Source organism: Acomys minous (assembly GCF_964271855.1).
Source record: "Acomys minous genome assembly, chromosome: 11".
Taxonomy (NCBI): Eukaryota; Metazoa; Chordata; class Mammalia; order Rodentia; family Muridae; genus Acomys; species Acomys minous.
The window spans coordinates 21,292,948-21,318,681 of NC_140492.1; the positions used below are offsets into that span (position 1 = coordinate 21,292,948).

At 35.8% G+C, this 25,734-nt stretch overlaps 1 protein-coding gene across 1 annotated transcript in view; it reads left to right on the forward strand.

Annotated features, from left to right (window-relative positions):
* Positions 1-17,482: 17,482 nt before the first annotated feature.
* LIPI (lipase I) overlaps positions 17,483-25,734 on the forward strand; it is a 32,839-nt gene continuing 24,587 nt past the window's right edge. Inside the window, exons 1-4 of the mRNA XM_084801651.1 lie at positions 17,483-17,525; positions 19,645-20,030; positions 22,739-22,847; positions 24,324-24,425. Coding sequence (XP_084657777.1) covers positions 19,686-20,030; positions 22,739-22,847; positions 24,324-24,425 — 556 coding nt within the window. The 5' untranslated portion in view covers positions 17,483-17,525; positions 19,645-19,685. The remainder of the gene's footprint in view (positions 17,526-19,644; positions 20,031-22,738; positions 22,848-24,323; positions 24,426-25,734) is intronic.

The window sequence follows — 25,734 nt, forward strand, 5'->3', positions numbered from 1 at the left end:
TGCTTGGTTGATTGATCAGAAAATTCCTTTCTAAAGAAAAGGAAACGGTTGAGAAATCTTAGAGGAATGTTCAACATCCTTAGCCATGAGGGAAACGCAATTTAAGACTATTTTGAAACTTCGTCTTTACCACAATCAGAAGAGCCAAGATCAGTAAGGCAAATGGTGGAACAGGCTGGCGAAGATGTGAGTAAAGGGGTGCACTTAACCATTGCCTCTGGGAGTGAAAACTGGTCCAGCCACCATGGAAATCATTGCAGCTTAGGAAGATCAACCTCAGCATCCAGCTATTCTGCTCTCCATCATATACCAAAAGCATATGTCATCTACATCCCACTACAGAGCTGCCCATGGTCATTGCTGCTCTATTCATAATAGATAGAAATTAGTTTTACAATGAAGCTTAATTGTTTAGGGGTTAAGATGTTTTTAGGCCTAGATAGGTGTTCTAAGTTGATAATGACAATATGTGATGGAGACTGATTTACATTCTGAAATTTAGATGCACCAAGATAGGAAAGATGTCTTCTTCAAGGCTGCCCAATATAAATAGCCAAAACACTAAGAATGTAACATTTATATAATTCCTGATTGTGTCACGGTTCTTCTTGCCATAGGTAATCTATTGCATATATGTGTAATAATATAAATATATATGTACAAAAATAAAATACTTTTAAAAATTAAAAAATAAACCCTCCCCATTGCCCAAGGTTTATAAATAAAGCCTGGCTGACTGGCTTGGAAAAAAAAAGAAAAAAAGAAAAAAAAAGACATTGGAAACAGTCTGAGTGTCCATCAACTGATGAATGGATAATGAAATGTGGCACATTTACACAATGGAATATTATTCAGCTGTTAAAAATGAAATTAGGAAACTTTCAAGCAAATAGACAGAACTGGAAGCAATCATCCTGAGTAAGGTAACCCATACACAAAAAGACAAATTGTGTGTTTTCTCTTATATGTGCATGTTAGCTTTGAATATATGGTATAATTTGAAGAATCATAGAATCAGGTATCTACTAAGGATCTTACAAGGAAGAGAAAATAGAATGTAGTGTTATCAAGAGATAAAGGGGAAATGAGAATAGAAGTGCTAAGTAGGGAAGGTTGAGAGAGCAGGGTAAAGGAGGGACTAACACCAAAGGCCATTTGAAAAGCCATATAGAAAGCTACTGTTCTAGATATTTACTAAATTGTATACATGTGTGAAGTAAATACAAATTGTCACCAAATAACAGGGGGGATAATGCTACAACTAGAGACCAAGTGAAACCCACAGGTCCAGGGAGAGATTACAGCTTGCTGAGTCATTGAGCAAAAAGTTTCCATATGCCACACCCCTCCCCACCAAAATCATAGGCTTTTGCTAAGGCTACTGGTTTCTCTCCACAACTTGATGTTAAGGTCCTATTGTTGAAGACAGCATTTATATCATCAAACACAGAGGTATACTTGGTGCCCAGCTAGAAGTTTCACCCTTTCTGAAGAGCATTTCTGGTACTGGAAGCTACTCTGTAGACTACCAGAGGAAAAAGGTAATCATCAGTATGCCGTAGGTGCAAACCTTGTGTCCTACAATGGTGAACTGCCCATAAGATACACCAGTGCAATAATGACACATATGTTGTGGAAATAACCAAACACTTGGGTTTAAGGCCCACCTCATGAGATGAGACATGAAACTGCTAAAGTAACCAGGAACCTAAGACTGCATAGCTCATGGACCTAGGGAGAAACATACTACTTTTAATTTGTGAAAGTAACAGAAATAAAATGACTCCAAAATGATATATTGCTACACCCATAGTTCAGTGCCTTACTCTGCCCTCATCAGAGAAGCCCACCCCTTTTTTGTAGTAGATGGGAATTAACACAGAGATCCACTACTGTACACTGAGCAAAGAGTGAGACACTTGACATTAGTTAGTCTTAAATTGCATGTCTTCAAAACCCTCTCCATTTGAGGCTCAGACATCTATTGGGAGAGGAGAAAGAACTGTAAGAGCCAAATATGATGAATAACTCAAAACAAACAAAAAATGCAAAAAAAACCAACCCCAAAACAGTACCATCTACATACAATAGGACTGAAACACATATGAAATCACAGAAACTGTACAAGCCCAAACGAAATGGGGCCCAACAATGATAGGAGGATGTTTACATGGTTCCCACTTAAACAGGGAAGGTACTTGCAATAAATACCTGTTAGCAAAGGGAAATTCAGTTTTCTCTAATGGATTATCACTGGATATAACAGCCACACTCCAAGGAAGGCCCTTTACCCAAGAGTAATTATCCAAAACAAAACAGACTTCCATTTTTGGGGGACTTTTTGTTATGTTTTTGCACTTTGTAATGTTTGCTTTTGTAAATTTTTTCCACGTTTCATGACTTTAAATAGATGAATAGCATTCAAGAAAAACATGGATACATTTAGAGTCATATTTAAATACAAATCCATGTTTCAGTTCTATACTTTTTTACTTTATAAACATTTATAGACTTAATTGTTTTATAGAGCTCTTATTCATCATTCTGAAACTAAGCTCATGCACTTGCATATCTACCCAGAATTTTTTCTCAACAGATAATTATTTTTTATGCAAGTACATTGTATTTTCTTTCTTTCTTTAAAGTTTTAATTTTTTATTTTTAAAATGTATTTTATTAATTTATTCATGTTATATCTCAATGGTTATCCCATCCCTTGTATCCTTTCATTCCTTCCTCCCTCCCATTTTCCCCTTATTCCCCTCCCCTATGACTGTGACTGAGGGGGACCTCTTCCCCCTGTATATGCTCATAGGGTATCAAGTCTCTTCTTGGTAGCCTGCTATCCTTCCTCTGAGTGCCACCAGGCCTCCCCATCAAGGGGACGTGGTCAAATATGGGGCATCAGAGTTTGTGTGAAAGGCAGACCCCACTCTCCACTCAACTATGAAGAATGTCCTGTCCATTGGCTAGATCTGGGTAGGGGTTCTAAGTTTACTGCACGTATTGTCCTTAGATGGTGCCATAGTTTGAGCAGGATCCCTGGGCCCTGACACGCCCATCATAATGTTCTACTTGTAGGTTTCTAGGACCTTCTGGATTCTTCTATTTCCCCATCCTCCCATGCTTCTCTCACCTAGAGTCCCAATAGGCTGTCCTCCCCTCTGTCCCACTTTCCTGGTAACTGAAGACTTTCATGGGACATGCCCCTTGGGCTAGTGTCCAGATATAAGTAAGTATATACCATGTGAGTCATTCTGCTTCTGGGTTAGCTCACTCATTATAATCATTTCTATTCAATCTATTTGTCCAAAAATTTGGGAATTCCTTGTTTTTAATAGCTAAATAGTATTCCACAGTTTCTTTATCCATTCTTCTACTGAGGGACACTTAGGCTGTTCCCATGTTCTAGCTATTATGAATAAGGTTGCTATTAACATGGTTGAGCAAATGTTTTTGTTGTGTGCTGGAGCATCTTCTAGGTATATTCCAAGGAATGGAATAGCTGGGTCTTGAGGAAGCCTTATTCCTAGTTTTCTGAGATAATGCCAGATATATTTTCAAAATGGCTGTACTAGTTTGCATTCCCACCAGCAATGAACGAATGTTCCACTCTCTCCACATCCTTGCCAGCATGTAGTATCACTTGAATTTTTGATCTTTGCCATTCTGATGGATGTAAGATGGAATCTCAGAGTTGTTTAGATTTGCATTTCCCTGATGACTAAGGATGTTGATCATTTCTTTAAGTGTTTCTCAGCCATTCGATATTCCTCTGTTAAGAATTCTCTGTTTAATTCTGAGCCCCACATTTCAATTGCATGATGTTTAATTTCTTGAGTTCCTTATATATTTTAGATATTAGACCTTTGTCAGATGTAGGGTTGGTGAAGATATTTTCCCAGTCTATAGGCTGTTGCTTTGTTCTGTTGACAGTGTCTCCTGCCTTACAGAGGCTTCTCAGCCTCAAGAGGTCCCATTTATTAATTTATGACCTTAAGGCCTGGGCTGTTGGAGATCTATTCAGGAAGTTGTCTCCTGTGACAATGTGTCCAGGCTCTTCCCCACTTTTTCTTCTAACTGATTTAGTGTCTCTGATTTCATGTTGAGATCTTTGATCCACTTGGAATTGAGTTTTGTTCATGGTGACAAATATGGGTCCAACTGCATTTTTTTTTTTACAAGTAGAAATCCAGTTAGACCAACACCATTTGTTGAAGATGCTATCCCTTTTCCATTGAATAGATTTGGCTTCTTTGTCAAAATTCAAGTGACCATATGTGTGTGGATTCAACTCTGGGTCTTGAATTCGATTCTACTTATCAACCAGACTATTGCTGTGCCAGTACCATGCTGTTTTAATTCTGTTGCTTTATAGTACAGCTTGAGATCAGGTGTGGAGATTCCTCCAGAGGATCTTTTATTGTATAAGATTGTTTTAGCTATTCAGGGTTTTTTGTTTTTCCATATGAAGTTGAGAATTGAACTTTACATGTCTTTAAAAATTGTGTAGGTATTTAGATAGGGATTGCATTGAATCTGTAGATTGCTTTTGGTAAGTTGGCCATTTTTACTATGTTAATTCTCCTGATCCATGAGCAAGGAAAATCATTTCATCTCATGTCATCTTCAATCTCTTTCTTCAGAGTTTTGAAATTTTTTTCAAACAAGTCCTTCACTTGCTTGGTTAGAGTAACTCCTAATTATTTTATATTGCTTTTGGCTAATGTGAAGGGTGTAGTTTTTCTAATTTCTTCCTCTGCATGATTGTCATTTGTACATAGGAAGGCTACAGACTTTTCTGAGTTAATTTTGTATCCAGCCAATTTGCTGAAGGTGCTTATCAGCTATAGGAGTTCTCTGGTGGAATTTTGGGGGTCACTCATGTATATTAACATTTCATCTGCGAATAGGGATAATTTGACTTCCTTCTTTCTCATTTGGATCCCCTTGATTTCCTTTTGTTGTCTTATTGCTCTGGCTAGAACTTCGAGTACTATATTGAAGAGATATGGAGAGAGTGGACAGCCTTGCCTTGTTCCTGATTTTAGAGGAATTTCCTTGAGTATCTCTCCATTTAATTTGATTTTGGCCATTGGCTTGCTCTATATAGCCTTTATTATTTTGAGGTATGTGCCTTGTATCCCTGATCTCTCCAAAATTTTAAACATGAATGGGTGTTGAATTTTATCAAATGCTTTCTCTGTATCTAAGGAGATGATCATGTGGTTTTTTATTTTCAAGTGTCATTAAGTAGAGAGTTGTTTAGTTTCCATGTATGTGTAGGCTTTTTGTTACTTCTGTTATTGTTGAAGTGCAATCTAAGACCATGGTACTCTGATAGGATGCAAGGAATTATTTCAATCCTCTTGTATCTGTTGAGGCTTGCTTTGTGACCTACTATGTGATCAATTTTAGAGAAGGTTCTATGGGATGCAGAAAAGAAGGTATATTCCTCTTTGTTTGGGTGAAAGGTTCTGTAGATATCAATTAGATCCATTTAATTCACAGCATTGGTTAATGATGTTATTTCTCAGCTTATTTTCTGTTTCAATGACCTATCTTTAAGTGAGAGTGGGGTGTTGAAGTCTCCCATTATTATTGTGTGAGGATGGATGTGTGGTTTAAGCTTCATTAATAGATCTTTTTCAAATGTTGGTGCCCTTGTATTGGGAGCATAGATGTTTAGAATTGTGATGTCATCTTGGTTGACTTTACCTTCAATGAGTATGAAGTGTCCTTTCTCATCCCTTTTTGATTTATTTTGATTGAAAGCCTATTTTGTTAGGTAAAAATGGCTACGTCTACTTGCTTTTTGTGACCATTTGCTTGGAATATTTTTTTCAGCCCTTTACCCTGAGGCAATGTCTGTTTTTATGGGTGAGATGTGTTTCTTCAGTGCAGAAGAATGTTGGATTTTGTTTATGCATCCATATAGTTAGTCTGTGTCTTTTTATTGGAGAATTGAGACCATTGGTGTTGAGAGATATTAATGACTAATGACTGCTAAGAATCTTAATTTTGATGTTGGGTGCAGTAGAACGTTTGTGTGGTTGTGTTTTTGTGGTGGTGTAGTTATCTATTTCCTGTGTAGTTTGGGTTGTAGCTTGTCCCTTTGGAATGTAGTTTTCTTTCTAGTACTTTCTGCAAAGCTGCATTTGTGGATAGGTACCTGTTTGAATTTGTTTTTATCATGGAATATTTTGTTTTCTCTGTCAATGGTTATTCATAGTTTTTCTGGGTAGAGGAGTCTGGTCTGGCATCTGTGGTCTCTTAGGGTTTGCAGGACCTCTGTCCAGGCCCTTCTGGCTTTTATGATCTCTGCTGAGATGTCGAGTGTAATTATGATAGGTTTGTCATTAAATGTTATTGGCCCCTTTCCCTTGCAGCTTTTAATATTTTTCGTTGTTCTTTATATTTTGTGTTTTGATTATTATGTGACGGGAAGTTTTTCTTTTCTGGTCTATTCTGTTTGGTGTTCTGTAGGCCTCTTGTATGTTTATAGGCAGCTCTTTTTTTAGATTGGGCATATTTTCTTGTATGATTTTGTTGAGGATGTTTTCTGGGCCTTTGAGTCTGGCTTATTCTCTTTCCTCAATGCCTGTTATCCTCAGATTTCTTCTTTTCATGGAGTCCTTGATTTCATGGATGTTTTGTGTCAGGATTTTTACAGATTTTCTTTAATTGTTGCTTCAAGATCTATGATTGTCTCTTCTAGACCTGAGATTCTTTCATCCATCTCTTGGATTCTGTTAGAAAAGCTCGCCTCTGTGTTCCTCACCTTCCTCTCTGAGCTCTCACATTTCCATTTTTCTTCTGTCTGTGTGTTTATCATTGAATCTATTTTCATCTTCAGATCTTGAACTGTTTTATTGATTTCTTTCATCTGATTTTTTGTATATTCCTGAGTTTCTTCCATTGCCTCTTTATAGGCCTTCAGAGCTTGAAAGTTTTATTGAATTCCTTCATCTGGTTGTTTGTATTTTCCTGAAATTTTCCCAGTGCCTCTCTATAGGCCTTTTTTATGTCTTCCACTTGTTTGGCTGCATCTTCCTGTATTTGATTAAGAATTTTATTTGTTTCCTCCATTATCATCCTCATTACTAAGGATTTGAGGTAATTTTCTTGTATTTCCGTTGTGTTTGAATTTTCTGGGTTGTTTTCTTTGAGATAGCTGGGATCTGGAGATGCCATATTGTTTTGTTTTGTTTTGTTTTTGCATATGATTTTATGTTGTCCTTTAGGCATCTTGCCATATCTATTTTTGGGAGGTAGCTTCCAGGGTTGGGTGGAGGGAGTCTGGGAAGATATTCACCCATTTATTCACAATTTCCCTAGGCCGGAAGCTCTGATGCGTCACTGGTCTGAAAGGCAGGATGGTCTCGATGTATTTCGGGTCATTCACAGCCAGTGATCCCCAGCTCCTCTGTATTCGTCCTGGGTCTCAGAATGTGCAATGAGTGAGTCCGAATTGTCCACAGCCTTCTGGTTCCCCTTGTAGCACTGGAGCTCTCCAAAGACTGAAGCAGGTTGGACGGAGGGGGTCTGATGGCCACTCTACTACCTGTCTACCCAAGATTTCCTTAATCCCGGAGCTCTGATACTTTGCCTGTCTGTGGTTCCTGGTAGCGTTTTGGGACCCAGATGGTTCCCAACCCCCCACCACCACCACCACACACACACACATTGAGTCCAATTAGCGTCTATGGACCCAACCTGAGCATTGAGTCCATTTCACTTCTCTAGACCCAAATGGGTCTCAGGGCCTAATCCATACACTTAGTCCAGTTAGCACTGAGTCCAACCAGGGTCATGGGCCCAAACCACTCACTGACGTCACCAAGTTCAGCCAGAGTCTCAGGGCCTGGACTGCATGCCAAGTCCAGCAACAGTCTCAGGGCTGGGATCTCATGACAGGCTTAGCTAGAGTCTCTAGCTACTCACCTATCAAACTACCCACCAAGTCCAGCTAGGGATTCTGGGCCCAAACTGCACACTGAGTCCAGCCAGAGTCTCAGGGCCAGGGCCACAAGCTAAGTTCAGCTAGTGACGCTGGGCCCAAACCTCATGCTGAGCTCAACTAGGGTCTCAGGGGCCAATCCACGCACTGAGTCCAGTTTGGTCTCAGGGTGCAAGCTGCGCAATGAGTTGAGCTCGGTTCGCAGGGCCCAAACCACGAGCCGAGCTCAGCTAGGGTTGCGGAGTCCAAATCTTGCACTGAATCCCCTCTCCTGCAGCAATTCCCACAGGTTACCATGCCAGTCACCTCTGCTGGATGGTTTCCAGCTACAAACCTCAGCTACCACTGCCACTATTGTCCAAGAACATCTGTGCTCCTCCCATGTGCAGGGGTATGCAGGTTTTCTGTATTTTGGTCCTTTTGAACTATGGAGTACTCCCGCTGTAGTGAGGTAGGGAGCTTGATGTTCCTGGCTAAGAATTCCATGCAATTCCCTGAATCATTTACTGGAGTTTCTAAACACGGTCCATACTGCTTGCCACCATCTTGTAGCTCTCTGTATTTTCTTTTAAAATTTTTCTTTTTTACATATCCATTTATACTATTACACACATATACAATAAACTACCTACAGCAAGAAGAACCACAAAACAATCAGGAATTATATAAATGTTGCATTCAGAGTGTTTTGGCTATTTGTATTTGGCAACCTTGAAAAAAACATCTTTCCTATCTTGGTGAATCTAAAATTCTGAATGTAAATCAATACCTATCGCATCTCATCTCTATTAACTTAAAACATCTATCTAGACCTAAAAACATCTTTACCCCTAAACAACTAAGCTTAATTGTAAAACTAAACTATCTGGTCTTCAACCCCACCAGAGACTTGAGAAAGAATAAAATTAATTACCTGAATAGACAAGAAGTGCAGGCTAGCGGCTTCCAAAATGAGAAAATCACAGAGATAATTTGCTGCCTGATCAGTCACTCAAAACTCTTTATAACATTAGAGCATCATCTTTAGTCTTCTGACCCAATATAGCTGACAGACATATTTGTGAGGCATAAACTGTTGAAGGCTTGCTTGCTGCATCTTAGCAGAGTTTCACAGTTGACTCTGCTTCCATCCAACCTTGCCTGATTTTAGGCAGAATTCTGTCTGTCCCCAAAATGAGGACATTTTGCCCAGTGGCTGGTTTGCCACATTTGAAGCCATTTCCATAAGAAACTAGCTTCATTGATGCTCATCATCTTCTTCTAACTCATGTTCTTTTGGCTCTCAGTGTTGACTAGTCCATTAACCACATATGAAGCTTTAATAGGAGCCCATGCAGTACTCTATAAAGAATTGAAATGCCTTTACCAGAAATTTCTATACTTCTGCTTGAATGAACATATCAAAGTGTAAAAATACACATCCACATGAATATGGATTTATGTGTATAAACAAACCTAGAGACAACCAGATAGACAGCTAGCTACCTAAGCAGATATGCAGATTTCTAATTTCACGTCTGTAGTACTGCACAAAAAGTGTGTTCTGCTGTGGTTTCTTCCACTGTGCAATCTAGAGTAGCTGGCTGCACTATATATGTATTAGCATAAGTCTCTAGTTATATTTTTCAAGTCTTCCTTTTTGTGAACTGATGTTGTATAATTAAACATAAGCACCCAAAACATAACCTGATACATCTGTAACTATATAATATCTGTTGAAACAGTACTTCTTGAAAAACAAGCACCTTTATGGTGTATCCCTAAAAATAAATCTGTGAATATCAGTAGGTGCTTAGAAAAAGTTGTATAAATAAATATACATATGAATGATCTAATAAATGGAAAAACTTGGTTATAGAAGTTTTATACAACCACAAATAATGATACATATCTATTATTAATCTTCACAGTATACATAATTAGAGATTTTTTTCTTGTTAGATATTTTTATTTTCCATTTTGGGCTACTGTAATGACACTGGGATGAATACTTTGTTCTCATGATTTTGTACATTTTATTATGTGACTTTATTTTGAAATGGAAGGAACTTGCAATGCTGTAGCAGTGTCCTTTGCATGTCTAACAGCTTACTTAGAAGCTAACAATTTTTAAAAAGATTTTAATGTTTTTAACAGTGTCTTGTCACTGCTGGGCCTCAGACCTCCAATGTAGCCATGGTTAATCTTGACTGTCTTGTGTTCCTGTCTCCTATTTCTAATTGCAAGGTTTACAGTGGACCATAGTCACACCTTATTTATGTGCTATTAGGGATTGAATATAAAGTCTGGCACATGCTATGTACATACTCTACTAACAGAACTATATCTCCACCCTTATTAAGTAGTTTTAAAACCAGAATTAATATAAATTAAATAAAAGTTTATTTCAAAATACTTTCTGAAGATTGATCTACTAAGCAAATATTGCTTAGCTATTATTATAATTAGTGTTCAAATGCTCAGAAGCATGGCTTCTGCACAGAGCTCCATCAACCCTACACGTTTGTCATTAAAATCATCAACATAATCTTTTTTGGTGATATTTCATACTTTGTACATGTACCTGTAAGGGCCTTACTCTTTTAAAAAAAGTATTTATTTATTAATTATACAATGCTTTGCCTGCATGCCAGAAGAGGGCACTAGATCTCATTATAAATGGTTTTGAGACACCATGTGATTGCCGGGAATCGAACTCAGGACCTTTGGAGCAGGCATTGCTCTTAACCTCTGAGCCATCTCTCCAGCTCTGAGTTTCCTACTCTTATATTCTATTTCTGAGTAGGAATAAAATAAATACTTAAGTATTACTAAAATTTATTGGTATTTCATATTATGATATCTTTCATTGATATTTTCCTAGGTTTTAAAACCAAATGTTCTCATGTTGAAAAGCAAGTAAAAGGTTTTGTTCTAGTCTATTAAGTATAATCTCATTAAAAGCCATGCCTTACATGTTTTATATTGTGTTTCTCCATTATCAAATAACATGGTTATTCACTTTTCATTTTGAGATGTACAGCTATTAACACCTGGGTGTGGTGGTGGTGTCTACATTCTTTTATTGTCACAAAACAAAATATACTGGATTAATTCTTAAAAATATAGTCCCAATAAAACTCTAAAAGGTCAAACACTTGAAATGAACGAGGGCTTACCAACATCTACATGTCCTGATTTAAAATATATTATTTTATGTCTGAGGGGGTCCTAAACCATATCTCCAGGCTTCAGATTAGTGTCTGCCAATCTACGTTGTAATAAAACACTCCATTTTTATCATGTCATTGAAACTTTCCCAAGACATGTATTTTCTAAACACAAATTTTGTTTTGAACTTGTGTTCTGTGTATTTAGAACAGCTATTACATTTCCTTACTTTCTCAAGGTTCTTGATGGAAAGAAAATAAGAAACAAACTAAGTAAGTACATGAAGAGACAAACAGTAATACTTTTTAAATGTTGTTATATTAAAATAAAAAATATTTTTTCTTTTCAAATTTCAGCTCCAGTAGACAAGCCTGAATCTAACATTTTAAGATAATCACCACGTTTTGGATGCATAATGACAGTCACATAAAAGCCTAGACAGCTGCATCAGTGTGGATTTTGGTATTGAGATTTTTTTTAGGCCTGTGAAGAACTTAGTTTGTAATCAAAATGATCATAAAATACAAGTTTGCTTCACTCTTTCCATTTCTGGCATTTCTAGTAACATATTTTTTTCTATGCTTTCCATAAATATACTGTCCCATGCCACTTCTGAAGTCCTGAGGTTAAGGAATAAAGACATCTACAATTAGATTTCCCTTTCCCTTAACTCCTATTCGTGTAGCTGAACATTCGTGGGTTATTACAGAGTCTTTGGCTTAAACATGATGTACTAACACAAGCCAGTCGCAGACAGCACACTCCCTCACCTTTTCCAGTCAGGGGAGGAGCGAGAGTCATTTTACTGGAAAACTTGTCCAACGGAGACCGTCCTGTCCAACAGGAACCTTAATGAATTACAGAATTTCTTTTTTTTTTTTTTTTTTTTTGGAGAATCTCAGTGTTTCTTTGCAGTTTCTGATTCCAAATGAGAATATACATTTTTCTGTGTTTGATGTGCTGGGTAAGAATCGGTAAGATGTTTATTAATAACTTATCATTTAAATGCCTGTAAACTAACTAATATGGTTTGTATCCTCTTATGCCATCATAGTATGAAAATTTGCTATGGTTATGTTATTTATACCAAATGAATTTGCTATTGAGAATGTATGTCTGAGCACACATATACATGTGTGCATGTTTGCTAAATTGGAGCTCTATGTTGTACTTAATTGTCAGAAGATTGGTAGCTAGAAAACAAACATTGAAAGAGGGAATAGGTAGAAACATTCATCATAAAAAGTAATAAAGTAAGAGGAGGGAGGGGCCTGGTATCTGGTTGTAAAGTGATTAAATAAGTAAAAAAAGGAATTAGTTCAATGTCAGAAAATCATGACGTACATTATATCTTGCTTCCATTTTAGTTGTCTGGGAAGTCTTACATTTGAAGAAAATTATTGAATAGGTAATTTATTAGTTGCAAATCAAACCAATTATCAACAGAGTCAGACTTTTCTTTTTCTTGTTTTACATAATACAGTTCCCAAATTATCTAGTGATTGGCCAAGTTAGTAATGTGAGTTTCTACTTTATGGGCGAACTTCTTGTTCTAGCATGAAGGAGACTGGCTTCTTGGTTATGGTTGAACAATCCATTCTAATTTATGTAAACTAAAACAGTAAATTCACAAATCTAAATGAAGAGCCCTCTGATGGAATTTTGTGAGAGATTATTTTATTAATGTCCTAAATATCTTTTATGAATTCATGACTATGCACCCTATAAGCTATAATATATATCAAGGACAAATTAATATTTTTGTATTTATTTTCATTTGAATATTTGAACTATTCATAGCTTTTAGAAGTGTTTGAACTTCAAATAGATAATATATGCAATAGTGCATAGTTTATAATTGTACATTTTACTGATTGGGATTCTAAAAAAAGACATTTTAGGTTTGTGATACATGGCATCTTGACTTGAAAGCTAAAGAAATTTGAACCCTATGCTACAAAACTTACTCTACTGCCATAGGCCATGGTTATATTGATAACATGGTTTGCACACTTCTGGTGCAGGCTTTCAGAGATTATGGTTTTGAGTAGGACTGGACAGTTTCCTAAGTTTAGAACTGGAAAAATGGAGCTATAATTGTTAAATATGTTTTGTTACTGATCAAAGGTTGGCTAATTTATGAGTATTACTACAATGGAATAGCAAGTCTTTTCTACAACAAATGGAAAATATAAAAATTAAAAATTTTTGTAATTTACAAGAGTTTTTAAACAAACATAGACTTAAGTTTTTCCCATTAAAAATCTCTAGGTGATTTGGGGATAGTGTTGGATTTTCAGTAGATTATTTCTTTTAATCAGCTTTTATTCTGCTTGTATGTTTTGCTTTTCTTCTCTAGAGTATATTTATATGCTATAGCCCTCTCTCTTGTCAACACTGAAAATAATTGATAAGTCTGTTCTCTGCAAAAGGAAAAGCACCTTGGAAAACTAAAGTTATTAAAATATTTAAAAAGTATTTATAGAATACAAGGCAAATAGAAAGGCAACTAAACAGATGATATAAATATATTTATATACATGTGTATTCAAATTATATGCATATACACTTATTGCAGTTATTTACTACTAAATTGCAGTTTATGCTGTTATTCTTGTAGAAAAGATAGGAAAATATTTCTATAAGGGGCTAGATAATAAATAGTTAAAGTTTTGTTATCATAGAGTCAAGCTGTCTTTTCACTGTCTGACTGTGAATGCAGCCTTAGATTCAAAGAAAACAGGCCATCATGGGTCTCTCCACAAAGCGTTATTCACAGATACTGTTGAATTAGTTTTAATTTTCAGATATCACAAATATTGCCATTTTAATTTTTTCCATATATTTAAAAATATGAAAGCTCTTCTTAGGTCATTGACCAGCATTGACTTTCATGCCATAGTTTGCCAATTCCTGTGTTCTACTTCTGTGGTGGACATGTCACAGGCCGGCTAATTCAGCTCTCCTCTTCTCTCTCATGGGTGTGAAAACTCAAGTAGAAGAGAACTGGAGTCTTTTTATTCTAAAATTAGACACTTTGCCCAAAGCTGTATAGTTTGTTTAGGAATGTTGTTGAAGTGAAAAGTCTTTTTTGTTACTTTAAAATTTTTGAAAATTGCATGCACGAGTCCTGTATTTAAATCATTTCGACCCCATTTTTATCCTTTTACATCTCTCCTTCTGTACCTACTAGCTCACTTATTGAGGACTGCCCTTCTGTATGTGGATAAAACTCCTATCTCTTTCTTGCACTCTCAAGAGGTACTGTGTAAAGTCTAATTGGACTTCACTCTTTCCACGAGACAATTGAATGTTATTAGGAATCTAGGAACACATTTTGTGTTACACGTCAGAATGAGGAGGATACTTAAACTATAACTTTCAGAAAGTGGTTCCACTAACAATCTCTTTGTCCACGGACAGAGTATTTCAATCAGGCAGCTGCCCTGCAAGCATTATAACTGTCATTCAGCTGTCATATTACTACAATACATTACTAACTGCCAGCCAAGCCTTATGAACTTGGATAATTATTTAACAAATATACATTTGTGTGTATGTATGTATATATACATATATATTCCTTATTTTGATTTGCCTTTGAGAAATTTATAGATAGATATGGTACCTGCATCATTTCTCCTTATCCCTTCCTGCTTCAGTTCTTTCCACACTCCTTTTTATGTGGCCTGGGGACATTTGATCTTGTGCAACTTCACTCTCTTCACTTAAGAATTGAAAGGATGAACAGTAAATACATGTAAGAGAAGGACTTACATGCAGTAAGGAATGATGAGTACCACTAGAGTTGTGAGAATATACATTTTATTTTTTGAGCTGAATAAAGAGAGGGAAGTTTTTCTTGAAGACTATTTAGATGCAAACTTATGCATAATTTCACTATAAGAATTTATAACCTGTTTCCAAATTATGGTGTTATTTTTCCAATTTCATCCACGGTGTGTAAATACGCTTCAGTGGCTTTACATCCTCTATAACAGTTTCACCTCTAGCCTTGCAGATTTTTGACATTTCAGTGTGTGTGTGTAGTGATTTATTGTTTTGGTATGAATTTATGTATTTTGGACAGCTCATGATGCTGCATATTATTTCTTGGAATTCTTAGCCACTATACTAGACTTCTATGAATTGTTTTTAATTATTTTGCCAATTTGAAAAAGAATATTATTTTCTTTTCTCCTTATTGCATAGTCCATATGTGCTCACACATTCATACAGTTTCTAAGCATGTTTTTTTTGGGTGTACATATTGCTGTATATTAATATTATTGTTAATGCTATTTAAGAATCCGTCATATTTTATTAGATAAAGCACAAGTTATTTTCTTTGAATATGTCTGTAGCTATCCAACAGGAACTGCTGAGTCCATCAGTGGGTACTTAAATACTTGCCATTCTCCAGGAATCATTCAGTATGGACTGGTAGGCCCCTCTACTCCGTGACTGGCATTGATGGCCCCATCTAGGACAGACTCTTAGCAGGAAGAATCATCTGTGCTGATATAATGATTACATTGGCTGCGACAGTCCCAGAAGACAATATTTCACAGATCTTCTACATGTCTTCTGCTTTTAATTCTTTCCATCCCCCCTTTCTTAATGTTTCCTGAATATTAAGGAGATTATATAAATGTCCTGGTTAGAAATAAGAACCCAGCCATCACTTGTTCTAAGGATGGGGAACAGCTACACATCATGGTTTTCACAATAATTCATTGTAAAAAGGAGTTTTTTTTAATTGATGTTGGAAGTAGCATTAGATTATAGACATAAGCACACATGCACACACACACACACACACACACACACACACACACACACACACACACACACACGGCAGCTTTTCAATTTAGCCAAATAACAGTAGTAAGATCCCCTCTAGGGCCCATTCTCCTCACTCATGGATTTTTGGCAGGGTTTACATTACTAGGCATGAGCTCTTTCTTTCGGACTGGGCCTCATTTCCTCTCAGTGAGATCAGTCATTTACCACTATAGTAGCTGTGCCACCGTTGCACCAAGTGAGTGCATTCTCCTGGTGGCTTGGTCTTGTTCAGAGGGCTCACAGTGGGGTAAAGAATGTTGGTAACCCTTCCTCACAAGCACCTGCACAGCACCACTGGGTATTAAGAAAGCAAATCAGTAGGAAGGAAATTTGCATAGAACTAGATTAATTTTGCTGTATATTCCAACTGTGGACTATGATGTCTTTAACAGTAAAATCTTATCAAATGGTTCTGATGGACAATGAAGAAAAGTGGCAAGGGCTTATGTTATTCTACAATCCTCTGGGACTTCCTTGGTCAATAACTTACAAGGAACTATGTTGTATCTTGCATTGGGGTTTTTGAAGAAGCATAAAATAGAATTACATAAACTCCTTTCTTATCCTCTTCTTACCTCCCCTCCATCCCCCACACACACCCTCAGTGATACTGATGTGTTTCCTATTTTTGGAGTTAAAACTAGAAATCGTGTGATACCTTCATTTGAGGATGTGTCTAAGATTCTGTATTCCTCATTTACATTGTTCCTATTAATATAATTTAGATGTACAACAGTTGAAGAGTGACCCATGCTGTTAGCTTTCTGTGTTATTCAGTTTTATAACATTTAAAGCTATGTAAGTTTCTATTTTTTATAATCACTCAGTATTTCAAATGAATTTCTATGAATTATGTGTCTATGAATCTCACATTTTTATTTAATAATGGCACCAGTCCTGGGGAGACAGCTCAGTCCATCATAAGACTTTGAAACCATGAGGACCTGAGTTAGAATCCTCAGTACCCATGAAAAATGGTGGGCATAGTGTCTATAACATCAGCATTAAGGGTCAGAGACAAGTGGATCTTTACAGTTCCCTTCACTGTCAATGAAGTTAAAATTACTAGCTTTTGGGTTAATGAGGTCCCCTGTCCCAAGGCTGTCAAGTGCACAGTCACACAGGAAGACACCTGCTGTTTTGCTATGGTCTTCTCATGCACGGACACAGGTGTATGCACCCATACACTGATGTGCATCACACACACACACACACACACACACACACACACACACACACACACACAAACACACACACACACAAACACACACACACACACAAACACACACACAGCATGAGACACACACATACACACCACCACCACTACCATTATATAAATAACGGTAATACAATCATTTGTAAGTAGTATCTTTCAGAAAGGTATAAGATTATTAGTTCCCAAGCATTTTCATTTAAAGACTTATTTTCTACACTTCTGTCTCTCTGATGAATTGTTTCAAAAGAAAATCGAAGTTTCTGCAACTCTGTTTGTAACCTGAATTTTCTGTCTTTATAATTTTAGGGTATTTAAATTATCCATCAGAAACCAATGGAGTTTCTAGAAACCTTGGTGAGTCCTATAGAGCAATTTTTCTCTCGTGGTGAGTTTGTTGAGTTCGCAAACCTTGACTTACAAGGACGCCCTTAGTCAATGAAGCGGCTCTCCTCTCTGCTTCCAACAAATGACTCCACTCACAGCAACAAGCTTTAATTTGAACCATTTGTCTCCACACTTTATCTTCACTCTTCATAATTTTAACATCCCCTTCTTTCATATGTTCTTGCATGGAGAGAGTTCCATATTTTATATGATTTTATAATCTGAGCGTTCATCACGCGATTGTAGTTTTCCCTTAATTGCAGTGTTAATTATCCTATTGTGTGAAGTTGTTTTTAATAACTTCTAAAATTTACCTTAATAGCTCATTTTCTTGCTTTTGGAATGACATTGCTCTAAAAAATTAGCAACTATTGCTCTCCCTGGTAATAGAGAGCACATTTTTCTGATGAATATTTGGATGAAAGCCTTCCCCCCCCCTTATTTGTATAGGAGGTATCTTGCTGGTTAATTTCCTATTATTGCTTTTAGGACCAGGCAAAATCTATTTGTGCTTTTGAAAAACAGCAGTTTGGATTACCTGGTTCTATTTCAACCTTGTCCAAACTTGGCCATATGTGAGGTAGATGTGTATGACTCATAAAACTACCTCAGTATGGCAAGTTCAAAGCCATCACGGCTGTATCTGTTGCTCCTTGTTTCCTCCTTTTGTTTTTCCTGGTGCTTCTGTACATACGCAGGATCAAAGCTCTTCTAATTACATCTCCACAGTTAACCTGGGAATATCACAGGAGCCTTAGAGCTCCTTCTTTGGATTCCTTCCTTGAGGTAGTATCAGTACTTTCAAAATTAGAATTACCGTAAATGTTGTATATTACATACAATTTAATGTAAATTTGTTTTTCTTAAAAAATTTTTCCTGTGATTGAGTTTTGAGTTTTGAGTTAGTGAAATGAAGTTTTACTAATGCTTTTGTAAGTATTTAAAAGTCACTGAAAAATTTATTTCCTAAATAGTATTACCAAAGTAATGTTGTAGAAGCAATAAAAACTTATGATCCCATAAAAATCTGTTATACTTATTCAATAACTCATAATCCTGGAAAATTATGAAAAGCTAACTATGAAGCAGGTATTATTTCACTGACTTACAATGACCACCGCTATTGAGCTATTTCACTGACTTACTATGACCACTGCTATTGAACATTTTTAGTTATTTCACTTTCTGGCCTTCATTCTTCTAGAATGGGTAGATGAATATATAAATAGATGATAGATGATTATAGATATATAGATGATAATAGGTTGACAAGGATATTTTTACACTTTGTGCCATTGTACAAAACTCTGTGATTAATATCTTCAATATTAATGTAATTGCCTATTTTGCTAATTCAAACTTTATAAAATTAAGTGGTAATATTTTTATGTAATATATACATACAGTACACATACATATAAAACTCCAAAGCAGCATTTTATCACTGTACTCTCTCAGTATTTTTATAAGTCCTTTCTATAAATAAACACATCAATATTATTAGAATTATTTCCTTCCTCTTCCTCTTTCTCTTCTTCTCAGATTCTTGTTATTTTCCAAGGCTAACCTTGTACTGTAGATATTTTTGCCTAACACTTTCAAGTGCTGTTATCATATGTCATAGAAGGAGTTGTTTTACTACTTGAAGTTTGTAAGCTAAATGGTACTATGTTGTTTTGGTTAGTGTTAATATGGGTAATGGAGAGATAAATTATTTTTTTTTAGTATGTAAGTACACTTCTGTAAAGCTTTTGTAAATGTTCACAATCAATGTATCTACCTTTACTGATGTCCTACCCATTTGATTAACTATAACAGTGATTTCAGCCTAACCCATTCTATTTTATATTAAAAGAATGCTTATAATTTCTAACCTATCACATCTGTTCCTATTTATCATTCTTTTTTTTTTTACTTCTAGTTCAGAAAGTCTTTTTGCCTGATCCATATACAGCCTTAGCGTCACAGTTGCTCAGTAAATCATGTTAAAGTACAAATGAAATGGAATTCTCCCACTCAGTTGTATAATATTATACCAACAAAACTGCGATTTTATCCTAATGCTCAGATTGACTTTGTTTCTTTACAGAGACTAATAGAACATGTCTTGAATTCACGAAGTTAAATGCAATGAGCTCCTTCAGAGATTTGTTTTTTCCCAAAGTAAAGACAATTCTGTTGATGTACTCAAGGTATAATGTAAACTGTGCAGAGCCACTGTTTGAGCGTAATAACGCACTTAATAACCATTTCAACCTGTCAAAGAAAACGATCTGGATTGTTCATGGATACCGACCTCTCGGCTCCATCCCCGTGTGGCTTCATAAGCTTTCTAAGACAATTTTGAAGCGGGAAGACGTGAATCTCATTGTTGTAGACTGGAACCTGGGTGCCACAACTTTAATTTACAATAGAGCAGTTAAAAATACCAGGATAGTTGCCTACAATTTGAGCAAGTCCATTTTTATTCTTTTGGTAAGTCTGAAAAAAAGTATACATGCTATGCAGTATATGGTTTGTTATGTGATATTGTGAAATTAATACTTTTACATAAACATTAGGAACTTTGACTTAGACATACTGATTTTTTTAGCCACATTTTGTCTACCCTAAGTAATAATTCTGTTTCTGTTACATATGCTTTTTAAATCTGAAAAAAAAAACCATTTATTTTAAACTATTAAACATTTAAAGCTCTTTCGAACCATATCTATCCTGAATTGACAATGAATTGGTGATCTTATGTGGGAAGTGGAGATTACTATAATGTTATTACATTTTTGCAACCCTTTTAAAATTATTATTTATTCATTTATTTATTGTGTATATAAAAACTCTATCTACATGTACACTTGGTTGCCAGAAGAAGGCATCAGATCCTAGTATAGATAGTTGTGAGCCACCGTGTGGTTGCTGGGAATTGAACTCGGGTCTTCTGGAAGAACAGGCATTGCTCTTAAGTGCTGAGCCATCTCTCCAGGCCCTCATTTCATTGCTTTAGTAACTTTTTCTAAGATCTAACCAATATGTTGTTAGTCAAATGGGAATTGGCAAATATAAGAGGAAAACGGTTTGGGACATAGTCTACTTTGATAACCTTAAACGTAGCTCTCAGTTTCTTTCTGGTCTGCTCGGGGTTGTGATGGGTGAGTTAAATCCAAGGCTGGTTCTGGGTCATCTGTTTTAAGTACTTCTTTTTTTACTCTGCCAATATTTGTGGTATTTCATTTCTGTCCTGAGTATTGGTGGTGACAGTAAGTTTTTCAGGGAAAGAAAGGCCATATTTGATTTCTTGTGGTGTTCTTGGTTTTGAAGTCTGGGTTTTCCTTGTAACAAATTGGCAAGTCTATACTAAGTTGAATAAGCATGACCTAACAGCATCCACAGCAGGATCTGGACTAGACCACGCTCAGATCTGATGCTGAACAACTGCTTCACTTTTTTTGCCAAATCCCTCTTTTTATACATCTGAAATAATAAAGTTCTACTATATTTTCATGAATATTAAATTAATATAGAAATATATGGTACTGTATATATGTAAATGTGTACATGCTTAATAAACATGACATATACTATCAGTGAATAAAATAGCTTTTATTATTATTTTTAAATTGTAAATTTAAAAATACTGTGGCCCAAAAGAGATGTGGAGGAGATAATTGACCAGGAGAAGATTGACAGTGTATAAAACTGAATAATTGACTTTTTTCCTGAATTATGATTATATGTAACTGATGAACAGGGACTTACTTTTGTGGAAAGTGTGAGTTAAAAAGAGAATTTTAGGATAAACCAGAGTACTTCGTTTGCAAGGGATTTATAGGAGCTGGGAGAGTCATAACCATAGCTTTGTGGTTTGGAGAAATTCTCCTTCAGTTTTGAGACACTACTTTGAGGAATTTAAAGAACAGAATTGCTTTGTGCTGAGAAAGTCTCCTTCTACCTCCTGAATAATGATGAAACTTCAACATTGTTTTATGAGCTTTCAGACATCATTGTGTAATCTGGACCATCCCTAACTCCTATTAGATTCCCCAAAGAGTCTGCTGGATCAAACACACACCCAGTGAGCTCTCAAAGCTGCCTACCTGACGCAAACCATATGTTCACATCCTGGCCTTAGATTGTTTTCCTGTACCGTGTAACCTGTGATCCTAGAATCCACCTGAAATCCATTATACTTCATTTTAGCATTCTAAAAGTAAAGGGAATTTTTTACTTTTATTAGTTCTGCTAGGGAGGAAACAGAAAAAGGCTAATACATATTCTACAATCAGACAGATGCAGGCTTGTATCTTAGTCTATTTGAGCCACTATAACCAACACTGAAAACTGACCTTGTACACAAACACATTCATATTTTACAGTTCTGCATCGGTAGAGGCTAAAAACAAGAGCCTGGGTCTGGTGAGGATCAGTTCCTGATTTATAGTTGTAGTTTTTCAGTGTTTTCACATTATGGAAGAGCCAAGTGAGCTTTTTAGGTCTCCTTAATTAGGACATTAGCCCCATTCTTGAATGCCCCAACTTTGTGATGTCATCACCTTCCTTATGCCCCACTCCCTACACAGGCCATAACATTAAAGGTTAGGATTTCAGCATATTAATTTTCAGAGGCACAAATATTCAAACTTCAGTGACTTAAAATACATCATCTTTATAACTTTTTTCATTATAAATTAACTATTTCCTTAATAAAATGGAGACAACGGAATGCTGTTTAGTTAATATTTAATAGTAACAGACATAATGTTAAGTAATAGGATGAATATGAATAACTCATGTGGCAAACATGAATATTAAATATAAAACTTGTAAAACACATGGTAAAGTACTTAGCACAAATAAGCACCCAATGATGCTTATGATTACTATTTGATCATTAAATGTCTTGGAAATTAAATGCTATTTTACATATCTCATGCTATATTATAAATGATTAAAACTTTAAAAATTTGAAGTAAAGTTTAATGATGTTACTGGAAATAAAAAATAGAAAAAATAATATATTTCATGATGCAATCCAAACAGAGATATTTTTCAAAATTATAGATCCCTTTCCTTACGTCCAAGAAATACATAAAGTCAGAATCAACAATGAATTTCAAAATGTCAATATATTAGAAATTAGTTGTGACTACCCAAAGTTAAAGTTATTATATTGTATTTTTAAATTACAGGACCATGGAGCGTCTCTTGACAATTTTCACTTTATAGGCATGAGCTTAGGGGCTCATATTAGTGGCTTTGTAGGAAAGATATTTCGTGGTCAACTTGGAAGAATTACAGGTAAAACAAAACATTCTTTCCTATTGTAAAATTATCTATTTAATGTTTCCCCCTTAGATTTTATTCTATTTTAAATCTAGCATGCACATCTACAAACTATATTCAACTACGGCTTTTTACACTAGATTATGAATTCTTCCTTAGTGGTTATGATAGACATGAAAGCAAGTATCTAGCACTGTAGCTTTATCTCAATGTCAACGATGACATGGGGAAATTTGATCCACCCAGTTAAAACATCATTCGTTCATGAGCTACAAAAATAGTGATGTAAGTCCATATTCACGAGTGCTGTTGCATTTTCATTCTTTTAAGCATTCATTTGAGTGTTATTCGAGTGTGAGACATTCTTATCCTCACGTTCACTCAGATTCACACACTAACTATACTGTAGTTACAGGCAGCAGCCACATGGTGCTCACATAAATGACCACCCTTCCTTCATGTCAGGTTTATTAAGAAATTACTCATATCCATATCAATAGGATGATTATGGTACTTCTACTTATTTTATAAAGGATAACATAATAAAATTCCACAAAAGAGGGAAAGGAGAGATGGAATTACTCACATAGATGCCTGTGCTTCCTTATCTATTGCTCTGCTGCCACACAGCCACACGGCTTGAAAGACCAGAACTACAGATTTCTTACAGCTGGAATATTCAGAGGGAGAGATAGGTGAGTCACTCAAACAGGCTAAATAAAATAGGGACAAGAGAAGGGTGTGAGGCGGACAACAGTTAAAATAACACTTATTTGTATATTGATGTGGATTAAAGGACAACTTATGGGAGTCATTTTTTCTCCCCATTCTGCCATGTGGGGCTGGGAAACTAACTAGTTGTCTCTTCCTCAATGGACTGAATTTTATTCCCATCCCCTTCTATGCTTCAGAAAGTTGTGATGTTGGAATTTAAGGTTACAATTCATTCTATAGAATGTATTTCATGGAATCTGTAACATTTTTCTTAAGAATGTATAGGGCACTTGTGGGAGAGGTGAATGTTAACGAAATAGAAAATTTGTTACATTCTGTAACCTAAATAGTATTGATATCTGAAAAACACGTTAGACCTACAGATGCATATACGATGAGGCTGGTAAGGAAATAACTCGAGTGGTCCAGATGTCATTCATTACCTCTTTCCCTCCATCAGGAGAGTCACAATTAGTATTGAATACAAAGTTACATACCTTACTCCATCTGTTCCTTAGATAAAAATGCTAAAAATGTCTCAACAATATTTTGATGAGACATTTTTTCTGTGATTGGAACACTTTTGAAGGGTGCCGATAAACAGTCAAATAATAAAGGCACTGGCTACTTGCCAAATTTAATTTAACTTCAGAGATGTTTCTACTGCTGTAAACAAAAAATACAAATGCTTATGTTTATAACTAACAATAGTGCAGTGTCAAATAGAGCAAAGTAGTAAAACATAATTAGATTGATATTTTCTATTCTGCATTTCAGGTCTTGACCCAGCTGGGCCAAAATTTTCTGGAAAACCATCAAATAGCAGATTAGATTTCACTGATGCAAAGTTTGTGGATGTTATCCATTCTGATGCCAGTGGTAAAATAATAAATATCTCTGAGGGTTGTGTTTAAAATCAAGATGTGAAATTTAGATCCTGCAAAAGAGGCTTTAAGATAAGGAAGAAATGTGGATAAAATGGGTTTATTGAGTTGTCTTTTTGTTTTGTTTTGTTTTGTTTTTGCTTTTGTTTTTGCTTTGGCTTCTGATATTGTTTGCCTTATGTTGATTTTCTTTAGGTTTTTAAGAAGTGTCTCGTCATTGTAAACATTGAAATTTCATTTTAAAATAGTCATCTTCATTCTATTGGCAGTCTCTGACATTATAATATTTCTTTGGCACACCCAATGTTGCCAAAGGTCATTGTCCTCCTGTGATGTATGCCAAGTAAATTTGAGCACAACATTAAAACCACAAATAATGACTGTTTTTTTTAATAAGGAAAGGACTATTCATCTATTGATTTTAATTGTCTTTTTCTTTACAAAGGCTGCCGTTTTCTTTATGTATTTCCAGAACATAAAAGTATAGACACTTTTAAATGAAAAAAAATAGGTTGGATAGGTCATATTATGTTCTACAAGGCCATGAATGAACATTACTTCTGTTCAAAAACTGGAGAGATATTAAATTAGAAAACATAGACAAAAATTAAACAAAAGGGTGAACATAAGACTATCGGTACTTTAAGGGTTAACGTAATTTTTTTAAAAATAAAATTCTACGTAGACTTGCATATCTATCCACAAGTCCACCAATGTAATGCAACTGTGATTCTAATTAGGCTTGGCCTTGCTGTGTCACTGGGGATTCCTTGGAACTTCTGCTCTCCATGCTTGGGTCTATGGAGAGTGACACTGATGCTCTGCTGGATTTGAATCTGGTGCTCTTAACACTGGCTAAGCTCTTCATACACATCGATGAGTCGCTTGAGCACTCACTAACTTGCTCCAGTGTTATTCCCTACATGTGTTCTACCGCTTACAGTAATAGGGAAGTAAAAGCAAAGTAGATGTCCATGAGTGGATTAAAAAAAACACACAGAAATTTATATAGCCATAAAGAATAATGAAATCAAATACTTCTAGCCTCAACACACACCTGAAGTCATATGCCCCTGCCCCCACTAGACACACCCATATAGAAATCATCAAAAACAATTAGAAGTATTTAAAGTTATATTTTTCTGTACATGTATATCTATTTCTATATGTGTCCTCAAACTACACAGGGAGTTACATAGGAGGGCATCGGGAAACATTAAGGAAGAGGGGAAGGGGTAACAGTGTTAGTTATGAATACATACGACGGACACAGGGCAACTATCTAGGAGAAGAAAGAGAACTAC